Below are 23565 nucleotides of genomic sequence, written 5' to 3'. Positions count from 1 at the left end.
TCATACATAGTCTGGATCATACATAGTCTGGATTTCTGGAAGTTAGGTGACCACCGAACTACAACATGACGTCACAAGCAGGCGGTGAAGAGCACACCACCGCTACCGCTCCAGCCCTTCTCTCTGTTTTTTCTCACCACCACTCAATGTTATTTCGCGGTGGTCAACGGTGGTCGCGGTGGTCAGCTCACCACCGAAAATCCAGACTATAAATAGGCCTTAATGCTTGCTTTCATCTTAGTGTTTTACAGTTTTATCGTGAATGAATGCCAGTACATCCAGAGTAAGCGGGCTGAACCAGTCATCGGTGAGTTGGGCTGCATTATATGGTATAATATGTAATGCCATTCAAGATCTACATGATTGTGTTTTTGTAGTTGTTGAAATGAAAAGGTACTTTGTTCCACATTTACAAACACAATGGACTCTTTTCCTTGAATAACAATGATTAATAGAACATTTTATTTTGGAAAGGTCTTCTTCATATCGTGACATGCGTCAGCACCCGAGGTAATTGCAAGCCTCTTTGCATATGCATGGTCTGCAAGTATGTTTTCCCTGACTCCAACTTCAGAGCCCACCTGAGTCATCCCAGACACATCAAACAGACTCTGGTGAGTCATTTGTTCCTGTTCATATTTGGTTGCATGTTACGTTTTTATTTCATTGTACAATTAAGATTTGAAGTGTCCTTACTAGTAAGCATCAAAGAGACCTCATGTGTATTACACTTGAGTTTGAGTTAAACATTTTTTCCAGACTCTGGGCTGTCCAGAAATAGTCTAAAACCATGGTTTTCAACCCTTTTCATGTCAAGGTCCAATATTTATTCTACATTTTAGCCACGGACCAATTTCTTGTAAATTAAGTAATGCAGATGTTTAACAATAATTTAGCTCTTGAGAGCTTATTTTACTCTCTCAAGAGTTAAAGATATATAAGGGTCCATTTGGTTACCAACTCTCCATCATTTAAGTTTTACTGGGGACCACCTGGAACTCTCTAAAGGACCACTGGTGGCCCCGGGACCACTGGTTGAAAACCACTGGTCTAAAATGTCCCTTACTGATCAAGTGCCAAGTTACGCTAATTGGCATCAACACCATCTGCAGTTGTTGTGCCATCCATTATAACACTGGTTATTGCTATTTCATTATGCTGTCATTATAGTGGGAAAATAACATTATAGCACTTTTTAATTTTTCTCTCTTTTATTTTACTTGTGTACTGTAGATGCACCAGTGTCCTGCTAAATTACCATTTGCCTGCAAGGAAAAGGAGGTTAAGGAGGTCCTAACATCTTTGGCCTGGGAGGAAGAGAATGCACATGGACAAGGACCTGAACACATGGTGCTCAAGGTGAAAGTCCTCGATTTCCTTGGCCCGTCTCCAGAAACGATTCATTTATTACCACTGCCAGGCTGGATGGTCGAGGGCCTGGCGGGGACTTGGACTATGTATGATTTCACACTTGAGCAGCTAATCCCCGGCACCGTTGGAATTAAACTTTATTTAAATTGGCCTCATGGTGGCACTATAATGCTTAAAACTATAACTGTAAATATTCCTCTTTATTCTTTGGATCATGAATCAACGCTTCATGTAGGCCACTTGCCTTGCCATTTGCGCCAGACTAGATCTATTTATGCGTTTTCTTCAAAACACACTTTTTGCTTCTACTCCTACACTTCGGTACACATGGCTATGTATATATATATATATATGACTGACTTCCAAAGTTTGTGGGCCATGGACAGGCAACCCAGCGTTTCAGAGACCTGCACGATTGTTTGTTTGTCCGTCCGTCCGTCCGTCCGTCCGTCCGTCCGTCCTTTCATTCATTCATTCATTCATTCATTCATTCATTCATTCTTTCATTCATTCAGATAATTGATCTCCCAAGCTGGATGATCTTGGGGAAGCACAGTCATCGTGGTGAGTTATTTATTATCATTATTTAATGATAATGCAGACATCATCATTTCAAACAATGAATTACAGAATCATGATTTTCTTCTTTTCTTTTAAACAAGACAAGACAAACTCAAAAAAGAAAACAAACCCCAACCCTAGAAAGGTAAACTACACAGATCTCATTACTTTGTATTGTACTCTGTATTGAACACCACTTGACAACATCAAACATCAAAAATCAAACATCAAAAATAACAATATAAATAAAACTAAATCAACCCAGAGGAGATATTGAAGGTAGAACCTCAAAGAACCTACCCCATATCTTTTCAAAAGTAGCAGGCTTTCTCCTTACATTGTACAGTATCTTTTCAGGATTTTAATGATTTTCTGACAGCCTGCAAGATGCTTGATGAGTACCTCAAGTTTGACTGGATGTATGAAGGTTAGTGATTGTACTATAACAATGTTGTGCGCTTGCCTCCCGTTCATTTATCAAAAATATTATTTTTGGTGTTTTATATTGACATTTTCATGTGTACGCATAGTTCCAAAGATTGCCAGACTTGATAACCTGCAGAGCTACTACAAATATCCACAGCTCGGTGAGTAAGTACGACTGCAACCACTCTAAAGGGCTGCAGACAACAAACACTATATTGTGCAGGTGATCCCAGTGATTCTAATTATCTGCGCCTGGCCGAAGGCCTTTGTATAATTGTTATGGTGCATGTGCTCGTACCAGGTCTGCAGTTTCTAGTTCGGTACAATTGTGGCAGATCGCGGAGATCCTTATGTTTACTCTGTAAGAGGATCCTGGATGAATTTGAATTCTCCTGCCACGTATTCAGTTTTGAACACGTAGAAACGTTTCTGGTGAGTACATTCAAATTGCTTTTGTAACAAATGTGCTAGAGGTACTATATCCATACTGTATGTATGTTTTAATAAACCAGGCCACAACAAACTGACTTCATGGCATCTTCAGTGATGAAGCTTTGTTACAGAGGTGATATCCATTCCAGTCATATATTATCCTGCATCACCACTATACTAATACTACTGTATAGATAGAGAGACATCACAACCAGATATACAGTACAGTAGGCATATATTGTGTATACTTACAGTATGAAGTATTGACCATTAGTCAACTTTGAAATATGACACTTATTCGACTCCTATATTGGTGAAGATGGTTATAAATATATTAGCCGTGTGTGTGTGTGTGTGTGTGTGTGTGTGTGTGTGTGTGTGTGTGTGTGTGTGTGTGTGTGTGTGTGTGTGTGTGTGTGTGTGTGTGTGTGTGTGTGTGTGTGTGTGTGTGTGTGTGTGTGTGTGTGTGTGTGTGTGTGTGTGTGCGTGTGTGTGTGTGCGTGCGTTGCAGGACTCTGCACACCCAGACTCCCTAGATTCTGAAGCAAAGAAAAGCTGTGACAAGATGCTGGACTTGGCAAAGCAGGCAGCAAACATCCACCCCACCGGTTGTATACAGGTACACTACTACACATCAAGTACAATTACACACACCGTCCTGATTTAATGAATGATATCTAGAGTGTACACTCTAGTGTAGAGATCACTAGTCAGACACTAGTCTTGCGTGGCCAGACAACTATTCCACAATCTCCGAATGCCATTTCACTTTACATTTTATTTTTTTATTTCCATTTCTGCTAAGCAGCCAGCTATATGCTTAGGAGGATTTTGATTTATATTAGAATAAATTAGTGTGACTGTAAAGATGAAACGGAAGTGGGGAGCTTGCTCATGATCAGAACTTCCCCATACTCCAGACTGTATGACGGAAGAAAATTGCGAGAGGCAACAATGCAAAACAACAATGCAAGACTGTCCTGTAAAAGGAATGAATATCTATTGTGCATGCTATATCACTTGTATTGGTGCAGTGGCAATGTTTTTTCGTCAGGTGAAACCTACATGAAATGTAGACGACAAGATCAACCCTCTAGTCATACTGACGTGATGACGTGATTGGCTGCTTCTAGCCAATGGGGCGACAAGCAACGGCAATGCTGCCTCTAGCCAATGGGAAGGGGACAGGCAAATATCCCTGGCAGCCACGCAGACTGCAGAGAGAGAGTTATTTGACACGTTTGCAATGTTCTCACGTCACTCGATATAACTTCAAACCAAACACGGCTGAAACAGCAGCGCAGCCAATGCATAGCCACAACAAAACACAGTCATTGAGCGCGAGGTTGTGACACACAAACATACACGTTACTAAAATAATAATCATAATAATATGGGGGGAGAACACAACGGAGACAGCGCTTCTTTCACCTGACAAATATCACTATGTGATCATTTCTTGTTTGGCTCTGGACAACCGCTTGTCCGACCATATTTCCACTCAGCACTGCACGCCTCCAGGTCTTCACATACCTGTACCAAGTCTGGGTTATGCCCGGGACAGATAGACAGACACACAGAGATACAGAAACAGGTTTTGTGAATGTATTGATAGATGCTGCAGCAATCAGTTTGATTTCAACGTTATCTCTCTGTTTTCTGTCTTACAGATTGTGACACTGAGCAATAGCATCCCCATCAGGACAAACGGATATGGAAAGGGTGAGTGTTGTTATGGTTATACCCTCTGCTGTTGTAGATAACTAGAACATGTTCTCAGTAGAGCGAGTCCCGCCAATTTACCTTTTAGTATTGCTCCGGTTGCTATATGCATATGCAAAGCCTACGTCCCCACCAGCTATGGGTCCTTTCCATCCAGCTCCATTGAGCCTCTATTATAACATGAAACGGAGGCTCGTTACAATTGGAGTCTATGCCTGGCACTGATGTACTACATCAGTGAAATTTGTTTTGCCCTCGATATTTGTGAATATAGGCAGTTCTGCACTTCCCCTTCCTCTCATGGTGTGTACAGTATGTCATTTATGATAGAACCAGAGTTGGTGTCTTAGTCCCTCATGTCTGTTCCAGCTGTCAAGATCTTGCAAAGGAGTAAAATGAAGGGTGGTCAAGGAGAGCTTATTCCTGTTTTACCAGTGGGAGCGAAATTGGGTAAGTCAAGTCAAATCAGGCACATATTGATTGAAATGCTCTTGTCTTTGCCTATAAAAATGATTTTTTGTTTTGTTTTTAGCTCATTGCACCCAAAAAACTTTGTTGCCTGTGGACTGTGATGTTCATTGCAGCTCAAAGGGCTTCAGAACACACAGAGAAAACCTCAGACCACAGAAAATCCACTGAATGTTCAAAGTTCAGGTTGTTTGGGTGTAATTGAGGTCATAGAACCTATAAAAAAAAAAACGAAAAATAAATGAAAATGAATGTCATGAAACAAATCATTTTGTTGTATACCTAACATACATTGTGACACACTGTGAAAGGAACCTCACCTACAATGATATAGAATGGAACGCTGAAAGAAACAATAAAGCACGCACATCCACTAACTAAAACGCCAGGTGCTGGGCCGAGGTAAATAAGAGAAAAGAAAATAAGGTCCGCACACTGGTCTGAGCTCCAAAGCTTAAAGATTTATTCTTACACCAAAGTGGACATGACGTTTCGTGCCTCATCAGCTCTTCATCACATCTGATGAAAAAAATTATGTTTCCTAATCAGATTTTAACCATACCTTCTGTACCTATGATGATAATAATAACATCTGATGTGCTTGTAACCAACTCAAAACTTGCCATCAGTTACAAAACTTCTGTAACCACCTGTAGTGCAACACATCCACCATCTCCAAATCCACTAGAGCCAAGTCACACCTGACCCAGACTAACTCCAGTGCAACTCCAACAGTGTCAAGAATCACAGCCAACTCCAAACCCACTGCAGCCAAAACCCATGCCACCTCAACTACCTGTCAAACCTCAAAAGAACCCTCCAAGACCGACCAGACCTATGTGAGGTCAAATAGTGATCTCTCACGGGCCGCAGCCGTGTCTCCTGCATCTACGTGTGGGAGCAGCAGTGTAGAAACATCAGAATCCACCAGGCAATCAGAGTCCACAACACATGGACCGGCAGTGGGTCAGTATAACTCTTTTAACCACTTTACCGCTATTTTGAGTACATCTGGACGCATTATGCAACGTGGTTAGATTGTTACATGTATGCCAATTCTGTTGTTTCTTACTCTTGTGATGATTAATCAAATCAGAACAACGTGTGCTTGCTTGTGAACCTTTCCAGGTTTGAACTTCTTGGTAGCGGTCACGCACGGTGACAAAAGGTGTGCGTTGTTCTGTCTACTGTGCAAATCCAGGCCGTCTAGCTACCAGCACAGGTTCAGCACGCAACACCGATTAAACTATGTGGTGAGTGATTCAAAGGTTTATTAAACTACGTGGTGACTGGTGAGTGAACACCTATTTGCTGCACAGTTTATTAAACCTGCACGTGGTCAGTAGTTTTAGGAAACAGGTTGATTTGGGGGTCCCCAGATGACAGTGAAGCGATAAGTTAAGGACTTCTGGTTCTGAGACCTTTATAACACATCAAAAAGACAATTACTGCATCAAACGTAATCAACAAACTATAGGCCTACTATAAAAAACTGATCAAATAATTTAAGAAAGAGGCAAACATTTTGAAAATAGCAGATCTACACGCTGTGAGTCGTTGTGAGCTCCATCATCGTTTATCTGCTATTTTCACAATATTTATCTGTGGAACCAAGTCAAACTACATGTAATGCCTCAACTCCAATACAATTCCATGTGCTTGTCAGGGTGGGGGGTTCAAATATGATTATTTTGGGGGTGGTGGGGGCCTGAAAAGGTTGAGAACCACTGTTCTACACTACAGTACATGTTAACTGTATGTTCTGAATGATGCATTTAGAGGTTCAAGCGCCCAGAGTTGATCTCGGATCTACCAGACACGGAGTTCCAGATGATTGTCACGGAGTTGGCTAAGCAAGACACGGGAGGCAGAACGCAGGTAACTCACAGTCCTCCTAGCGGGTATCCAGACAAAATACACAACTCTATTCAGAATGGATGGGCATGTTGATGATCATATTGCCATGTTTTGTTTTGTTCAACCCATTAAGACCTCATGAGGCCAATTTTTTTAATATCTTCTAAATCCTGAAACAGGCGCATCATGTATAGCATTTAAATGCTATACATACACCAATGTTAAATTGATGCCCTGAGAGAAGAATTCAAAAGCTGCCCTCAGAGCAGCAAATGAACATGGTTGTACACGGCAGGGATGCTTTCCCGGTTTTAATGGGTTACTGTGATTGTCTCTTTTCTCTTTGCATAGGCTATGCCAATGAATAGTGAGAGAGAGTATGAAGAGCTGACTAAAGCAGAAGTACCTGAAGGTAAAACAGCTTTTTTGATTAGTTGATTTTATTCGGTCACATAAAAAATTGCCTGGGGTCCACCTATGGCATAGGCAGCTCCCGACAGGATCTGCTGGGAGAATCTAGTCGCAGCTGCGCGACATGAGACTAATTAATTAGAGCGACAGAGAGAGAGAGGAGTGTACAGGTGTGCGTGTGTGCGTCAGGTTTTTTATTTAATTGGATGTGATTGTGTTTTTTGTTGTTCAGTCCTAATTAAAGTAAAAGCCCTCCTGAGACAGCAGAGAGGGTCACAGGATTCACCTTCTGCAACTCATCCTCAACCAGAGAGCCTGAAACACCAGGACATGTCAACTGGTGTACATGAACCTTCACATCACCCTGATGGTAAATGCACCAACCATCCTCACTGTTTCACATTTATAGATAGGATGCCTTTGTTACAGTGGTTGTCAGCCCAGATTTTCCTGTTCTCAGTTTCCCTCCTCCGCCTGTTTCTTTCCATCATAATTTACGTGCATTCTTAATGGTTCTTGGGCACCAACTATCACTTCCATCCATAGGTAATAAAACAAATCAAAGCCCAGATCCTTTGACTCGTCCTGACTCAGAATGCTCACCGGTGCACACCTTACCCACTGACACCCAGCCAGAAGGTCCACAGAGCTTACCCACTGACACCCAGCCAGAAGGTCCACAGAGCGTTGATGTCCAGCTAGAGAGTTCTCAGGACCACAGGACACGGCCAGTTGCTCCTCAGGACGATGTCAAGCAACAAGGGATTGTTAAGGATTCCATGGAATGGCAGGAGGTTCCTCAGGGACCTGGTACAAGGCTGCAGGTTCTCCATGACTCCAGAACACAGCCAACATCTCCTCATGGCTCCAGGACACAGCCAGTGGCCCGTCGGGATGTAGGGACACAGCCAGGGGCTCCTGAGGACTCCAAGGAATGGCAGCAGGTTCCCCAGGACCCTGGTACAAGGCAGCAGGTTCCCCAGCACCCTGGTACAAGGCAGCAGGTTCCCCAGGACCCTGGTACAAGGCAGCAGGTTCCCCAGCACCCTGGTACGAGGCAGCAGGTTCCCCAGGACCCTGGTACAAGGCAGCAGGTTCCCCAGCACCCTGGTACAAGGCAGCAGGTTCCCCAGGACCCTGGTACAAGGCAGCAGGTTCCCCAGCACCCTGGTACGAGGCAGCAGGTTCCCCAGGACCCTGGTACAAGGCAGCAGGTTCCCCAGCACCCTGGTACGAGGCAGCAGGTTCCCCGGGACCCTGGTACAAGGCTGCAGGTTCCCCAGGACCCTGGTACGAAGCAGGAAGCACCTCAGGGCATCACTTCAAGTCTGTCACTCCCAGCAGGCATAACGACTGACAGCCGTCTGTCCTGTTACCTTAAAGCCATTTCAGCAGCCACTGGAAAGCGAGTCGTAGGTGAGTGACCTTATGCACAAAGGAAATCATTTTGTGGTGAGATTTGCTGCAAGGGTGTCAACAAGATATTCAAATATTACAAAGTTTAAAAAAAAGTATTTCATTTTAATAAGTATCAAGTCAATATGGTCCGTAGCACTTGCCCTAGCCTAGCCCCTTAGATAGCACTTTATGTAGACTTAGGTCGCATTCTCACCTAATACTTCGGTAGACTCGAATGCGTATGGGCGGAGAAATGGGATTCTTGCATGTTTAATTGGCTACGGTTTGCCTTCACACTGTCATGATCCGCAGCAATTGGAAACGCAGCAGGGGGGACCTTTATCAATGTGTTCCATTCATAAACTAGCCTACACAGTGAAATGATAAATCTATGGTGATAAAATTATACTCATAACGTGCATATGTGTCGTGCCGTCTGGGACTGCCCCCCCCTCTCTCTCTCGCTCTCTCACTATAAGCACGCAGCCACGCACTGTTCTTTTGGGCATGGAGGCACAGCGCTGAGCGCACTGATATAACAGACAGCAGCGCAAAATGTTTACAAGTTTATCGAGATGAAAGTTCCTACTCCCCACTAGTCCCCACACAGTGACAACACTCCATGTTTACGGCACGCACAGACAGACAGAATATTCTGTAGGCTATAATACTATTACACTGCACTACAGTGTTTGTGTTTTCTTAAGCAATTGATTAATGTACTCGTCCTCATTTCGATCAGGGCTTCAGTCTCCACTCTCCTCATTCGACCACGTCTATCCACGGTAACGGGACATCTTTGCGCTGCGTAAAATATGCCTTCTCCGTCTCCAACTGTGTTCAGCTCCTCACCCGCCACATTGTTTGCTTCATTTCCTTTATTTGCTGCGGATTGCATTCACACCTGCACCGAATCGTAGTCAAGCGCGATTGGAAGTGAAGCGAAACCCCCGTTTTTGCTCGGAGTAAAATGTGGTTCTTTGCTGCGCATTAGGATTCGAAAGAGCCTTCACACCTGCCAAACGAAGCGCACTTTCTGAAAATGCGCAGCAGGATTCGTTTTAATCGCAGCAAAGCTCTCTGGTGAGAATGCGACCTTATATAGTATTTTAGACTTATAGCTTGTTACGTAGACAGCACTAGAATTGTATTTTATGTAGTCATAGCACTTTATAGTACACATGTATATTGTATAATATATAATATAGTATAGTATAGTATGTATAGTTGACATAGATACTCCACTGTTACGTTCTTAGTTTATACATGATTCATGATAACTACTTCTTATGTGATGTATGCCATGCTTTTGTTTTTGCTTAATGTAAGTCATCAAGAGATCAAGATCAAGATCAAGATCAAGAGCGTCTGCTAAATGCCTAAATTGTAAATTGTAATATCAAGTATTACTGTAGTGTACATCATACGTCTTAAATAAGTTAATGAGGCAAAGGTAAGGCTAATTCCTGGTAGTTATGTTGTAGTGATGACCTACAACATTTTTATTGGTGATGATTATAATGATTGCCATGGCCATAATAGAGCAAACCTAACGTTATTGTAAACTGGCCACTGCCTTGCATTGCCTTGTTATAGTTCACCTATAAACTGCTTCACACAAAAGATATTTGAAGACAGTATACACTGCATTGAGTTAAAGTGCAACTTCCTTTATTATTATTATTATTATTATTATTGATGATTCTTCATTGACACCAACATTGTTCTTTATATGAAGCAGTTATCTTCATAATTATAATTATAACAAATCATCATACTGTGAAGGTGAAGAAGAGTTATGGAAATCATGAGGTTGAGAGAGTTGAGAGAGTGGGGAACTTTACGAAAAACATAATAAAACCGAATGTGACACTGATTCCTCTTTCCACATCAGACCAGTATGAAACAATTAAACATCCCCAGAGGATTAACGGCTTTAGTCACTTGACACAAGTCCTCACCCCAACGTTTGGTTGTGTAGGGCGGCTAGTGAAGAAGCATGTGTCATAGTGTGTGCATGTGCGTGTGCTTGTGCGTGTGTGTGCGCGCGTATGTGTGTGTGTGTGTGTGTGTGTGTGTGTGTGTCTTTGTGTGTGTGTGTGTTTGTGTGTGTGTGTGTGTGTGTGTGTGTGTGTGTGTGTCAGGTCTGAAGTCGATGCTGGTGTGTAGAAAGTCTCAGAGGGACACAGTCTTCCGATTCTACATGTGTCGCAGCTGCCAAGAGACTGTCCAACTTGAACACATCTGTGAACACATCGTCGGCATCGATCACCAGTTTCACTATATGGTCAGTGGCCTCTAGTACTTAACTCCTACAATTATGTCATGCTCTAAAATCTGAGTGAATTGAATCGACTACATGCTTTTGTTTTGTTATCAGTGTGGTTGGAGTATTAAATCAAGGCTGCTCCTGAAGTGTATAGCCTCTGACAAGGCAGTTGAATCGATGATGACACAGTTCACTTCATCAAGCTCAGTTTATTGTGTGCCTGTAGGTTACAAATAGCATAGCAGAAGCAGTACTTCTCAGTACTGTATATACTCTTTCCATCAGTGCCTTTTCTATCAGTGGTTAGGTTTGGCCCCCTCCTCTCCTTCGAACCGGGTCAGGATGATTTGAACACAAACACATGATGCAGAAGGCGCACATTCCCCTCTAGCGGTACTGAGTGACCTGACATGAAAGCTGCTATTGTCTCCCATGTGCCTCGCATGCTTCCTTTTCCCAGACTTTTCCAATCGTCAAAACAGCTATATTCTCCCTCTCATTTCCTGTAACCTTGGTCGTGTCCTGCCAGACTCTAACCAGACCATCAACTCCCATAGGGGAGTTCTAACAGCTTGTGAACTTTCTGTCTTGTACTACTGTACATCTACTCAGATTACTCATTACACTCCCCTTCTTCTATGATCCGTGTATGGTAACAACTGCCTAGCATAAAGATGTTGTTGATGTAGACTAGAGGCTTTAATTGGCATTCTGCCACTTATCTCCCAATTTTAAATTGAAATTGAGTGCCTGACTCTCCATTTTATTTTATCAGAACAGTAGCTGTGTTGAGCTACAGGTTGAAATGTGTCTCTGTTCTGTTAGTGGGAGAAGTACCCCAATATAATGGCTGGAATCTGGAATCTGGAGGGCATGGGTGTGGAACAGAAGAAGAAAGGCTTCGAGCTTGCCGTCAATGAAGTCGCCGAACGGGAAGAGTTTTACCAAACGGACGTTGAGGTAACCAGTTGGAACGTTGCTGCTGCACCACAAACATATTTTTAGTTTAAAACAGTGCGTTGCACACTTCCATTTTGTTGCTGGTAACTGGACACAAAATGACAGGTTTAAAAGAATGAAAGTCTGCACAACAGCATTGCTCTTAGGTTGAGCACACACAGACAACCACGTGTCTCCTTCCCTGCCTGTCCTCCCTCTCCCTGTGCCCCCTCACACAGTGTGAGTATGTTTGAGATACCTCATACTGTATGTCCTTTTAAATGTTACTTTTAAATGATTCAAATTCAGAAATACCTAAAAAAAACCAAAACGTCAGCTATTTTAGGGATACCGATAGAATACGATACAATTTTCCCCAATTTGTATAGAACACTTATGCCATATCACAATAGCACAATATCCAAAATCACAGACAATATCCAGTCTAATATCATGATATGGATATAATATTGACATTAGGTAATGTATGTCCCGATCGCGTGACAACCCTAGCTATTTTAGCAACTTTTGTGTTACAAAGTAGGGTATTAAAGTCCTGACTGGATAAAATTGGTATCCCGACTGAAAATGCATTTTCTGTTTAATAAAGAGCTGGAGAGACTTCGAGACTCCTGTTACTGAACGAACACTCATATAGCAATGATTACATCAGAATATATAGATATTTAATACTTATTTTAATAAAGGAATATCACTTGCCCTACTAAGTTTTTTTAAAACTTCTAACCTATTGTAATGTTTCTTTTTTAAACTTCAAGGTTAGACTGCTTGACACAAACTCATATGATCGCGTCCAAGCGGCTTCATTCGATGAAGGTAGTTCTTAATCTTCTTTCTCTCGCTTTTTGAGCGATGCTAACCTCGCTAAATGTGGCTTTGTGTGTGTGTGTATGTCTAACCCCATGTGAGTTTACTAATAGACAATATAACACCAGATAATACTAGATTTCCCCCTAATACTAGTTGCAGACCAACACATGTCAGTCATTCTTGTGTCATCTCCTGTGTTCAATTCATTAAACCCAAGAGAACTGTGACCTATCGTCCTGTCTTGTAATTGATTGATTACCGAACATTACACACATTAGTGTGTAATGTTCTATTCACAGCTGTGGTCCTTGAATGTGTGGTGTTGTAACTGTAGTGGATTGATTGTTGTCTATAGGCATCCAGATACTGGAGGACATCTGGAGACAACAGAATGTGACCTCCTCCTGTCCACCTGCTGACCAACAACCACCAGGTGAGAACCTCTCCGTCTACAGACAAGCTCTATGATTATGATATGTCCCAGCTAGTGACACCGTTGAAGTTCATAATCTTATTAATGTATCGTTGTTCCCTATACAGAATGGACAGACAACAAAGAAAGTGTACGTTTTAAAAAGAGTCTGACTGAGACGACTCTGACCAGCGTGGCCATTGTGAAGACTGAGCCCATCCCAGAGTGTCAGCTCACAACCCTGAACGCTCACAACTCAAACATAACAGGTGTGTGAGGTCAACATTACTCTCAAGTCCACTCCCAACACATCTAATTGGTCTAATTGTCTCTCTGCTGTTTCCAGTCACCATTAAACAGGAGGTGAAACAGGAAGCCCACACCCACCCCTGCTTCTCTGGACATAATGGTAAATAGCTCACTTACTGTATACTGGAACACAACTTGTATTGTTGTCCTGAAAATGCTGCTGTTTTGAGCAACTTTACTATTATAGAAATTCCAGGGTTTGATTATGGATTCGATACTATTTAATATTTATATGTCATGAGGTTGTATTCTAAAAAAGAAAACCACTCCGAGGCTTTATTTCCATGTGCATGTGTCCCGTGCACACATGGGAGAGATGGAGGGCTCTATTTCCATGCTAATAGTCCGCCAGCCGGGCTTGTGGGGTGGGAAATTTGTTATATAGTCTTTTTTATTGGCCTAAAATATTGTCTAGGCCTACATTCATATATACATTCTGGCTGTTTTTAGTGCAAAACTAATGCTTGGAATGGATTCAAAATCATGAAAACCCCCCTAGTTTGACATGTCTCATGCTACTTAAAGCACAAGGAAAGTTTGACATTTTTGCCTTACATAGGATGTTAATGGTAGGGTCACAAGAAACCCCTTTAAAAAAGATACCGACAGCCGGTCAGCAAGTGGATTCATGAATGTATATAGAGACACTATTTTAGGCCAATAAAAAATACTATATACCAAATTTCCTTTTTTCTTTAGAAAAACATGGACAAAATAGAGCCCGGAACCTCTGACCCAGTGCAGTTGTCCTTTATATTGTCGCTGTCAGGCAGATAACTGATCTGTTTTTATTTTTCTTGTTTTATTTACCAATGAATATATCTCTGGGTGCAGGGTGACAGTCTGGCATGTATCCTAACATATTTGTATTTTTTTCTTCCCCAGAAAAGAGACAAACGGTGAAACGTGTTTTGGATGATGTCTCATCGAATGGAGACGGAGAGACGGTCAAACGGCAAAGAATGTCAATGTCTCCCGATGGCGGCAACACACATGACAGACCATCAGGTCCTTATTCAGACATCTCATCACCTGCCGGCCAGTGTTCTTCTCTCACTGACGCCATCATCGGTGATGTCCAGTCTCTGGAAAACCACTGCAGAGCAGCAAACCCTGCAGGTGAAGACAGTCCTGTTCCGTCAAACTCACCTGCAGCCAAGGCCGTCGGTTCCACTGAGCTACAGCCCAGGGTAGACCAGGCTCTTCAGTTGTACTGTAATGTGAGCATCAACGTGGGTGAACCCAGCGCCACCCTAGCCACAGTCATTAATCCAAACGCTGCTGCCATATATAACACCACGGCCTCTCCTATTAATTTCGGGGTCGGTCCATACATGGGCAGTTCCATGACTATGGTGAACCCAAACCCAACTAGCCAGAGATTCCACCAGTCCACCATATCAACGGGAAGCCCCTGGAACTCCCTGCCAGCTGCAGGTTATGGCACCCCAGTTTATCCTTACGGTCAAGTCACCCACAACCCTTATTTCCAACATGGATATCCATATGGAACTGGAACCCAGAGCTCTTACTTCACACACGGGTGTCCGTACGAAACTGGACCTGCGAGTATTGCCCGAGCTCCAGAACAGCACTCTGTGTTCTCACAGTATGTCGACTACAGTTATGGTTCTACTGGAGGAGGTATCCTCCAGTATCCCACTGCAGAAGCCTGGCAGCAGCCGCAATAATGGTAAATTGTGCATTTATAGGCTAGCGCCTTTCATCCAAAGTGATATACAATGTGCATTGCATTCACCCATGTTTCTCTCTCTCTCTCTCTCTCTCTCCCCCCCCCCCCCCCCCCGTCGACCGTCGACCGTCGTCCTCAGACGAGCCTTCCATCGCCGCCAGTCATCCTGATTCTCCATACATCTGACCTGCTTGAATGTGCCCATTCATTCACGCATGCATTCACGCATGCATTCACACCGACGGCGGAGGTAACCATGCAAGGCACCGACCTGCTCATGGAGGTTCAGTGCCTTGCTCAAGGACACTTTGACACCAACTCAGGATCAAACAGGGAACCTTCTGCTCTACCTCCAACAACCACTGCTGCCCCATGTTCACGGTAATAACATCTTGAGTTAGGCATTTACTGTTCAACAGTTGACTTCCCTCTTGTTGGTACCCTCTTGTCTGACATTGGTAATTCCTCTGACCCTAACCTCTGTGCCCACAGCATCAACGTTTAGTTTTAGAAGTATTCAGATTCTTTACAGATTCTTTAAAGCACTATTAGACCGGTAAGTCCTCAAAAAAGGCCTTAGTTTTTTAGATACCCCTACCCGAGTTAGAACTAAATGCAACTATGTTTTTCTTATCTTTAGGGTCTCCCATTAATTAAATGGATTCTTGCGAAACTTTATTTTGGGACAAAATTAGTTTTTTTTGTCTTTTTGGCTATTCTTTACACCTACCCCAATCTCTGAAAAAGGCCAGTCTGAATAGGGCAAAGGTGACACAAAAGCCTATAACTTGAGAATGCTCACTCTTATCTTCATCATATTTTCTGAGGTATGAACCAGGAGTCTACCCTACATAAGTTACCTAATGAAATACTGAAATGTAGTCATTTAAACATTTAGTTTAGCTACGTACACACAGACTTGGTGCATTTTTAGATAGATGCGATTTCCAGGTGTATATTATTCTTCTGGAGTCATAGGATCAGTCTATCGTAATCAGATGTATGAATTATGAAATGATGAATGTCGTGTAGCCCTTCATTACACTGTCAGCTAGATCTGGTGATAAGCTTTTCTTTTTTGTGAGAGTGAATGAAGCAGAAAGAGGATGTATATAACCCACATCGACAGGTGGGTGCTGGACTAAAAATAGCCTACTTCCGTTTAAAGGTGGCTAGAGCCCGCACAACAGAATAGATAAGCATGGAACCAAATTGCACACTCTCAGAGTTACAGACCTGTTATGACTTATGGTAATTCAGGGCTATCTGTGTGTTTCTGGTAATATTGAATTTTGACAAAAATGTCCACCGCAAGCCAACATGGGTATGACCCCTGATTACAGAGAAAGTATCTGTTATAGTTATACAGTAGTTACTTTATGAGCAGACTACTACGGAACAAAGTTAAATAACCCCCCTAATGTTATACATATGCAGAATCTGTTTACTTACTGTACATTCGTGGACCCACACCAAATGGACCAATAGCAAAAAAATTTTTTTTACAAATAATATGTCCACCGCAAGCCAACATGGTGACCCCTGATTATGTGAATTAGAAGGAAACTGTGTTCCAAAGTTTAAACGGCACATTGCAGGACCAGATACTAGAAAGGATGCGCTATGAGCACAGATCTCTGCCAGGCTGGGTTATCTACCCAGGGCTGTGTCAGTCGTGGGGTGCAGCCATCAGGACAAAAGGAACTAAATGTATGCTTAAAGGACTATAATACAGTATTTTCAGGAAATGAAAAATATACATTTTTAAGGAAAATTACTAAAACTTTATATTTTTTAAACGATGCAATAGTGCCTCATCAAAGTTGGTCTTGTGTCATTAGATATTGTCAATTACTTGCATGAGAAGGAGAGAGGTGGTGGAGTTAGCTGTTTTAGCAGACAGTTTGAGGGTCCAATGGAATTAAGAGGTTTTGTCCAATGCGTTTTTTTTACTACTTTCCATTGGTTCAATATTTTCGAAACAACACACAGACGTAAAGGGTGTTCAATAGCACTGATTTATGCAACAAAAGAAAAATCTAAAACCTCAAAAATTGAGTTTTAAGGTTTCCTCCGAACAGCAACAACTCTGTTTAATTAAGTAAAATACCTGCATTCAAAAATTATAATTGAGTAATAGTATGGAATAAAAATTTACTTTCAGTAGTAGCCTACCAAAGTAAATGCACTCAAATCTACAGTAAGCTGAGAAGCTTGTTGTGACTTGTGAGCTTGTAGGCTACTGTAGATCAGCTATTTTCGAATAGCCAAAGTGTAAAATGGTTTAAGTGATTAATGTGTTTTGTAATAATTTAATTATAGTTTGTTTTTCATATAGATACAGTTTGTTTACTGAGACAATTTGTTTACTGAGACAGAACGTATTGCTAAGATGGAAAAGTATGTTTTATTTGTTTAATAATCAACCTTTAACTGGATATTTGAATGTATTCGTTTAATGTGAAGCAAAATTTATTTTTTCACTCTTTCACTTTTTTTCAATAAATAATGGGTATATATTATATTTAACCTTTATTATTATTATTTTTTTTTTGTGGCTTGTTTGCCTTTATTGATAGGACAGTAGACTGGGGAGAGAACTGGGGAGTGACACGCTGTATAGGTCGTCGGGATCGGGATTCGAACCCGCGACACACTGGCATTGCAGGCGCAGGCCAGATGTCCCCTTATTTAACCTCTGTAACCCTGCTGGCAAGTGTATTTTGGGTCATTGTACTGATAGGACTTTCTTTGCTCTACCTGAACCTGAGCTGGATATGAATCCAACTAACTGTGGTCAAACCTCTCCGCTCTAGTTACTAATTGCGATAATTATAAAGATACAGTATTATCACCTCTGTCGTTTGGAAACCTCACATGTCCAAAACTTTCAAATTCCAATTCAAAAGCATAACAAATGTCTAGGTCTAATCATCTCCTATAGATAAGTGGTAAGGGGTGGCACAAGATGTGTCTAGCCAAAGCCAGACTAAACAGTTGCAACAGTGGTGTTGCAACAGTAACATCAGCATAATTGCTCTCTCTCTCACACACACACACACACACACACACACACACACACACACACACACACACACACACACACACACCCATGGCACATTGTGTAGTGTCCAGGGAAATTACAGAAAATGTACAGTCGAAATGAACTGGGAGACTCAGACAGTCCAGCAAGGTTTAAGCATATATAGGTACAGTAGTTGTATATTTAATCCTGTAGATCAGTGGAATGAATAATTGTGAAATAATTATTCATAAGTCTGAATTATAAGTATAATTAAGTTTGAATTATAAGTATAATTATAAGTCTTATAAGTAAGAGTCAAAATCAATCTGAATTTTAGAAGGGGCACCAGTGAAATGAGTTTATTTTCTTTTATATATATTTTTTATCCCACGATTTTGTAACTCATTTTTCACCCCTGTGTCAATCATCTAATGTGATCCTGGGCTCTACACACCCTCCACCAACGTAGTCCCCATATATGGGGGACAAGGGGACTTGAACTCATGCTTCCTTCATGCCTGAGTGTCCAAGTTGCTCCTTTACACCTGACAGGGGGGAGTTTCCCTGGTTGGACGTAGCGCGTGGAAGGAACACGTTATTCCAACCAGTTCCTTTCCCCTCCATCAGGCGCCCCGGCTGGCCAGGGGGAGGCAGTTTAGTGACCAGGATTACTGCATGTTTTGTGAAATGAGTGAAATGAGTTTAAGAATAAGCACAAGATTAATTTAGATTTAACCCTTAACTTTAAACCACTAATAAAATAATTAAAAATTATTATTTTATCTCAATAAATCTATGGAATCTGAAGGTAAGAGATCTTTTAAAATGACATAGCCTTCTTACTTTGCATGTGTCAAAAACCAGTAAGTTCAACTCTTGAGCAAATAATAGACTTAAGGTGTTCGCCTGTCTTCTGATGGAGAGAGGGACAGCGGGCAGGCGGCGGCAGGGGTTGGATCGTCTGGGTAAGGGTAACTCCTGAGCCTGTCGTCGTAGTGCCTTGGATTGCCTGGCATCGCCTGGGACACTCAGGTCAGAGCAGTGGGGTTGGTCTGTGTAGCGATGTGGCCGAGACCCTCTCATCAGACATCCTTCTCTCTGGTTCCTTGTCCCTCCCCTCTCCTCTCCCTCCATCGTCATCCGTCTTTTCCTCTGAATCCCTCCGGATCCTCCTCGTTCCTATGCTATCCCACTAGTCCTGGCTGGGCTTCATCTCCCTCTTCATTATATAGCTCTCTTCGTTGTGCAATGCATGGCTCAGTTACCATATTGCACTCTCATTGCAAGATGGAGACATTGAGATGACATGCATTCCCAGAAGTAGACATCATGTTGTTGTTGTGAGGCAAAGTCTCTTTGAAGTTCAATTTGGGAAAGGTCATTTTGTGTATGCATGCACTTATCACATAACATAACTGCAATGATTACATTTATTGTACAGTGAATGTCATATTTCCAATCAATGATCAAGGATTTGTGAATGAATGCTTTTATGACTGAATGGAACATTCAAACATGACATGGGTGTGATCTGTGGCGATGACACTTACCGGTAATCCTAAAAACTGAATGGAATCAATTATAATTATGGTACATCCCATGGGACTGAGTCTCTGAGTCTGTAGGGAAACCAGTCATTTGAATGGGTACTTGTATATGAACATGAAGGCCACTTACATGCACAGGGTGTACATCAGGGAGAGAGAGATCATCGACCTCCCAAACTGCTGGCTGGAACTACCTTGGACCTGCTAATTAAAAGCTGCGCTATGTTTGAAATGCCTGAGTATTGTTCAGTCTCTGTGAGACTATCATGAGTCTTCCTCTGCACATTTGACCTTTTCTGCCACTACAAACGTGTGTGTGTGTGTGTGTGTGTGTGTGCATGCGCACACGCAGGACCCTTTTGGTATTTGCATCGAAGGTTGTTGTCCTGTTGTCCTCACAGCCACTCGACTCATTTTCTAATTGAACCTTAAGTGACCCCAACCGGGTTTGCATGCCTGTTGCCACCCTTAAGCCCCTAGGCCTACAGTAGATGCTATAAAACTATCTCTTTAGATGTATCACTGGTGATAATCTCAATGAAGATAAGGTTTACTGCTGGCCCTGCATGTCTGTGGAATGATATTGTAGTTGAGAGTGTAGCTCTTGGAAGCTCAGGGATGATAATGCACACAGGTTAAATAATCAGGCAGGAATGTAAACTCAGTTTAGTAGGGTTTATTCAGAAAGATGCGTAGCATACAGGACATAGTATCCATACGATATGGTAGAGGCACACACTCACACTGGTCCTCCAAAACCCTCCTTATTTATACTCTTAAGGTTAGCTCGACATTTTGGCAGCCTATCTTCCCATTGTTTGACTATTTTCATCATAAGTGCTCCTTACTGTCTTTCCCAGTGATCGTGCCCAGATCACAGCCCATCCTGTTCACTTGTTGTTTCTTGATTAGCTGATCTTAATCTTTCTCTCCCTTCTGTCGCTTTCCCAGGTCCCTTCAATATAATCTTTCTCTATCTTCTATCTCCCAGGCTTCTTCAAATATTACTTTGAACATATTTATAAAAGTTGATTAGCTGATTAGTGTCTCTGCTGCTACTGATATGCTATGTGCTCTTATTCCCCCTTTAAAATCATAATCTTGCAGCTAGTGCAGAACGCAGCTGCCCGTCTTCTCACCGGAACAAAAAACGAGACCACATCAACCCAGTTCTGGCCTCTCTCCATTGGCTCCGTGTTAAGTTTAGAATAGATTTTATGGTGCTTTTATTTGTTTTTAAATCACTTCACGGCCTCTCACCCTCTATAGGATATTTTTGTTGCTTATGCAGTATATTGTGTGCACTCTGTGGTATTTGGGACGTGTGACTTGTGTCTTGTGAGACACCACGCGCAACGGGACACTGTCTCGATTGTCACAATCGACATCCTATGTACATTGTTATAACTCACATGACCATAGAGTGATGCTATATGTCGGACTAATCACACACACACACACACACACACGCACGCACGCACACACATACACACACACACACACACACACACACACACACACACACACACACACACACACACACACACACACACACACACACACACACACACACACACACACACACACACACACACCCACACACACCCGCACACACATACACACACACACACACACACACACACACACACACACACACGCATACAATGCACGCACACACATGCACACACACTCCCATTATATTCAGAACTATATAGGAACTATGCAAACAGCCATCTGGAGTCATACTCGAATTGTCATCTCATGGAAGTAAGCTGTCCAACTCTGTTTACTTTTGTTGAACTCAAATGTGACTCCTTAGCAACTAATAAAGATTCTTGCTGAGTAATATACAACGCATCCTGAGGACTTCTTCTTTTCAAACGATTCTACACCTCCTACCTCTCTGACCTAATTGTGCCCTACGTCCCACCTAGAGCATTAAGCTGCTGCTGGTCGAGCTCACGACTAGTAAGAGGAGCGGGGATGATCGTGCTTTTGCGGCTGTGGGCCCAAGCTCTGCTGCCCCTCCCTATTAGATCTTCCCAGTCAATTCAGGCTTTTAAATCTGTTCTCCCTCGACTTTAACTGCACCTGCTTTACCTGTATTCTGATTTCCTGCTCTGTGCTATTGTATTGCTCTGTTTTATATTTTATTGTCTCCTTTTCCATTGTTTTATATTGCTGTGTTTAGTTTTTTACCCTGTTCAGCACTTAATGTGCTATACAAATTAAGTTTGAATTGAAAGTTTGATTTGATTTGTTCTGGCGTTTGGTGCCATCTGGTGTTTGGTGGACTGTTTGTTCTTTGGCAGCCCTGTAATCGTGGGAACACCTTTTGGGTCTTCGGCTGCCTCCATGTGTAGCTGACCTAGGCCCCTTTGTACTTTCACTGCTGCCTTGGCCCCTTCCTGCATAGACCCCCTTTTTCTGCCCTTTTCTGGGAACTCAGATTAGATCAACATGCTACATCCTGCTGTTGGGTGTACTCGTATACCTTTCAGGAAATGTGTTCTAATGTACAGCAGGCCTAGTAGTTATAATATTGTCACAAGCACGCGCACACACACGCGCGCACACACACACACACACACACACACACACACACACACACACACACACACACACACACACACACACACACACACACACACACACACACACACACACACACACACACACACACACACACACACACACACACACAGGCAAGTCACGCATGCACACACACACACACACACACACGCAAGTCACGCATGCACACACACAAACAAACACTTACAAGTAAAGACACTTTCATTTACAAAAAAGCACAAATAGCTTATACAAGCTCACAAAGGATCTTGTAGATCAGCTATTTCCGCTACTTTTGCGTGATGCTGAGTATGACAAAGTGTGGTATTAATAGGAGTGCGGTTATTTCCTTTGTCTGCCACTTTATACTGGGTCAATACATTGCTGTGAATGTATGTGCACCGTGCACGTACCCCCAGTGTGTGTGTGTACCCCAGCAGTGTGTATGTACCCCAGCGGTGTGTGCGTTCAAACGAGATATGCACCAATCAACAGTCTGCGTTGGCCCAAAATTGTACATATTAGGGGAGGCCTATGGTCTTCGCATGCTTGTGACGTGCGTGTGAAATGTGCGTTGAATATGCGGGGGGCCCCTTCCTGCATAGACACCCCTTGTGTGTATGCATGCTCATGCGCACACTTGTGTGTGCGCATGAGCACACCAGACGCTGAAAACCCCCCTTTACCCCTGGGGGATATGAAGTCATCGACACTGATTATGAATGGACAGCCATCAGCAAGTAAGTGTGTGTGGTGACTGAGAGAGAGAGAGAGAGAGAGAGAGAGTGTGTGTGTGTGTGTGTGTGTGTGTGTGTGTGTGTGTGTGTGTGTGTGTGTGTGTGTGTGTGTGTGTGTGTGTGTGTGTGTGTGTGTGTGTGTGTGTGTGTGTGTGTGTGTGTGTGTGTGTGTGTGTGTGTGTGTGTGTGTGTGAGATCCCACAACATTTCAAAAAATAATATTGTACGTAGGCCATTTGATGCTACTACATTTCTTGGAATGGACTCTTGGACCCACGCCTTAAGCCCTATCAGATATAGCCCAGTAAAAATAGCACCACGACGATTAGTTGTGAGCTTTTATTTTAATGCATTACAAGTTGTAACGTATTTATATTTATAATATATATATTATATTTACATACTTAGTATATGTCATGTGTTTGTGTTATGGTTATGAACTTATGGTAGGGTTGCTGGGGTCGATAAAACCGCAGTGCACATAATTTATGTGCGCCAGTTGTGGACTGGTGGTAATTTATGCTGGAAGCCGGTGCCTCTTCAAGTAAAGGACCCCGGACCCCACTTTGAGAACCACTACCCTTAC

General features: G+C 42.5%; 1 protein-coding gene across 1 annotated transcript; it reads left to right on the top strand.

Moving 5' to 3' along the window:
* Window positions 1–179: 179 nt before the first annotated feature.
* LOC308332380 (uncharacterized protein) lies at window positions 180–15462 on the top strand. The gene is made up of 26 exons (XM_080788261.1): window positions 180–307; window positions 475–614; window positions 1234–1359; window positions 1887–1935; window positions 2034–2077; window positions 2290–2359; window positions 2463–2519; window positions 2660–2790; window positions 3302–3409; window positions 4461–4512; window positions 4882–4962; window positions 5716–5946; window positions 6109–6233; window positions 6760–6858; window positions 7189–7249; window positions 7481–7618; window positions 7795–8664; window positions 10791–10933; window positions 11741–11875; window positions 12634–12691; window positions 13041–13118; window positions 13226–13366; window positions 13444–13506; window positions 14292–15099; window positions 15239–15260; window positions 15383–15462. The coding sequence occupies exons 1-24, from the start codon at window positions 223–225 to the stop codon at window positions 15095–15097; spliced, it is 3891 nt and encodes a 1296-aa protein (XP_080644387.1). The 5' UTR covers window positions 180–222; the 3' UTR covers window positions 15098–15099; window positions 15239–15260; window positions 15383–15462.
* The last annotated feature ends 8103 nt before the right edge of the window (window positions 15463–23565 follow it).

The sequence above is a fragment of the Protomyctophum bolini genome, assembly GCF_963924005.1.
Source record: "Protomyctophum bolini genome assembly, chromosome: 17".
Taxonomy (NCBI): domain Eukaryota; kingdom Metazoa; phylum Chordata; class Actinopteri; order Myctophiformes; family Myctophidae; genus Protomyctophum; species Protomyctophum bolini.
The sequence above is the reverse complement of the archived record's forward strand: the minus strand, read 5'-3'. Positions and strand labels throughout refer to the sequence as shown.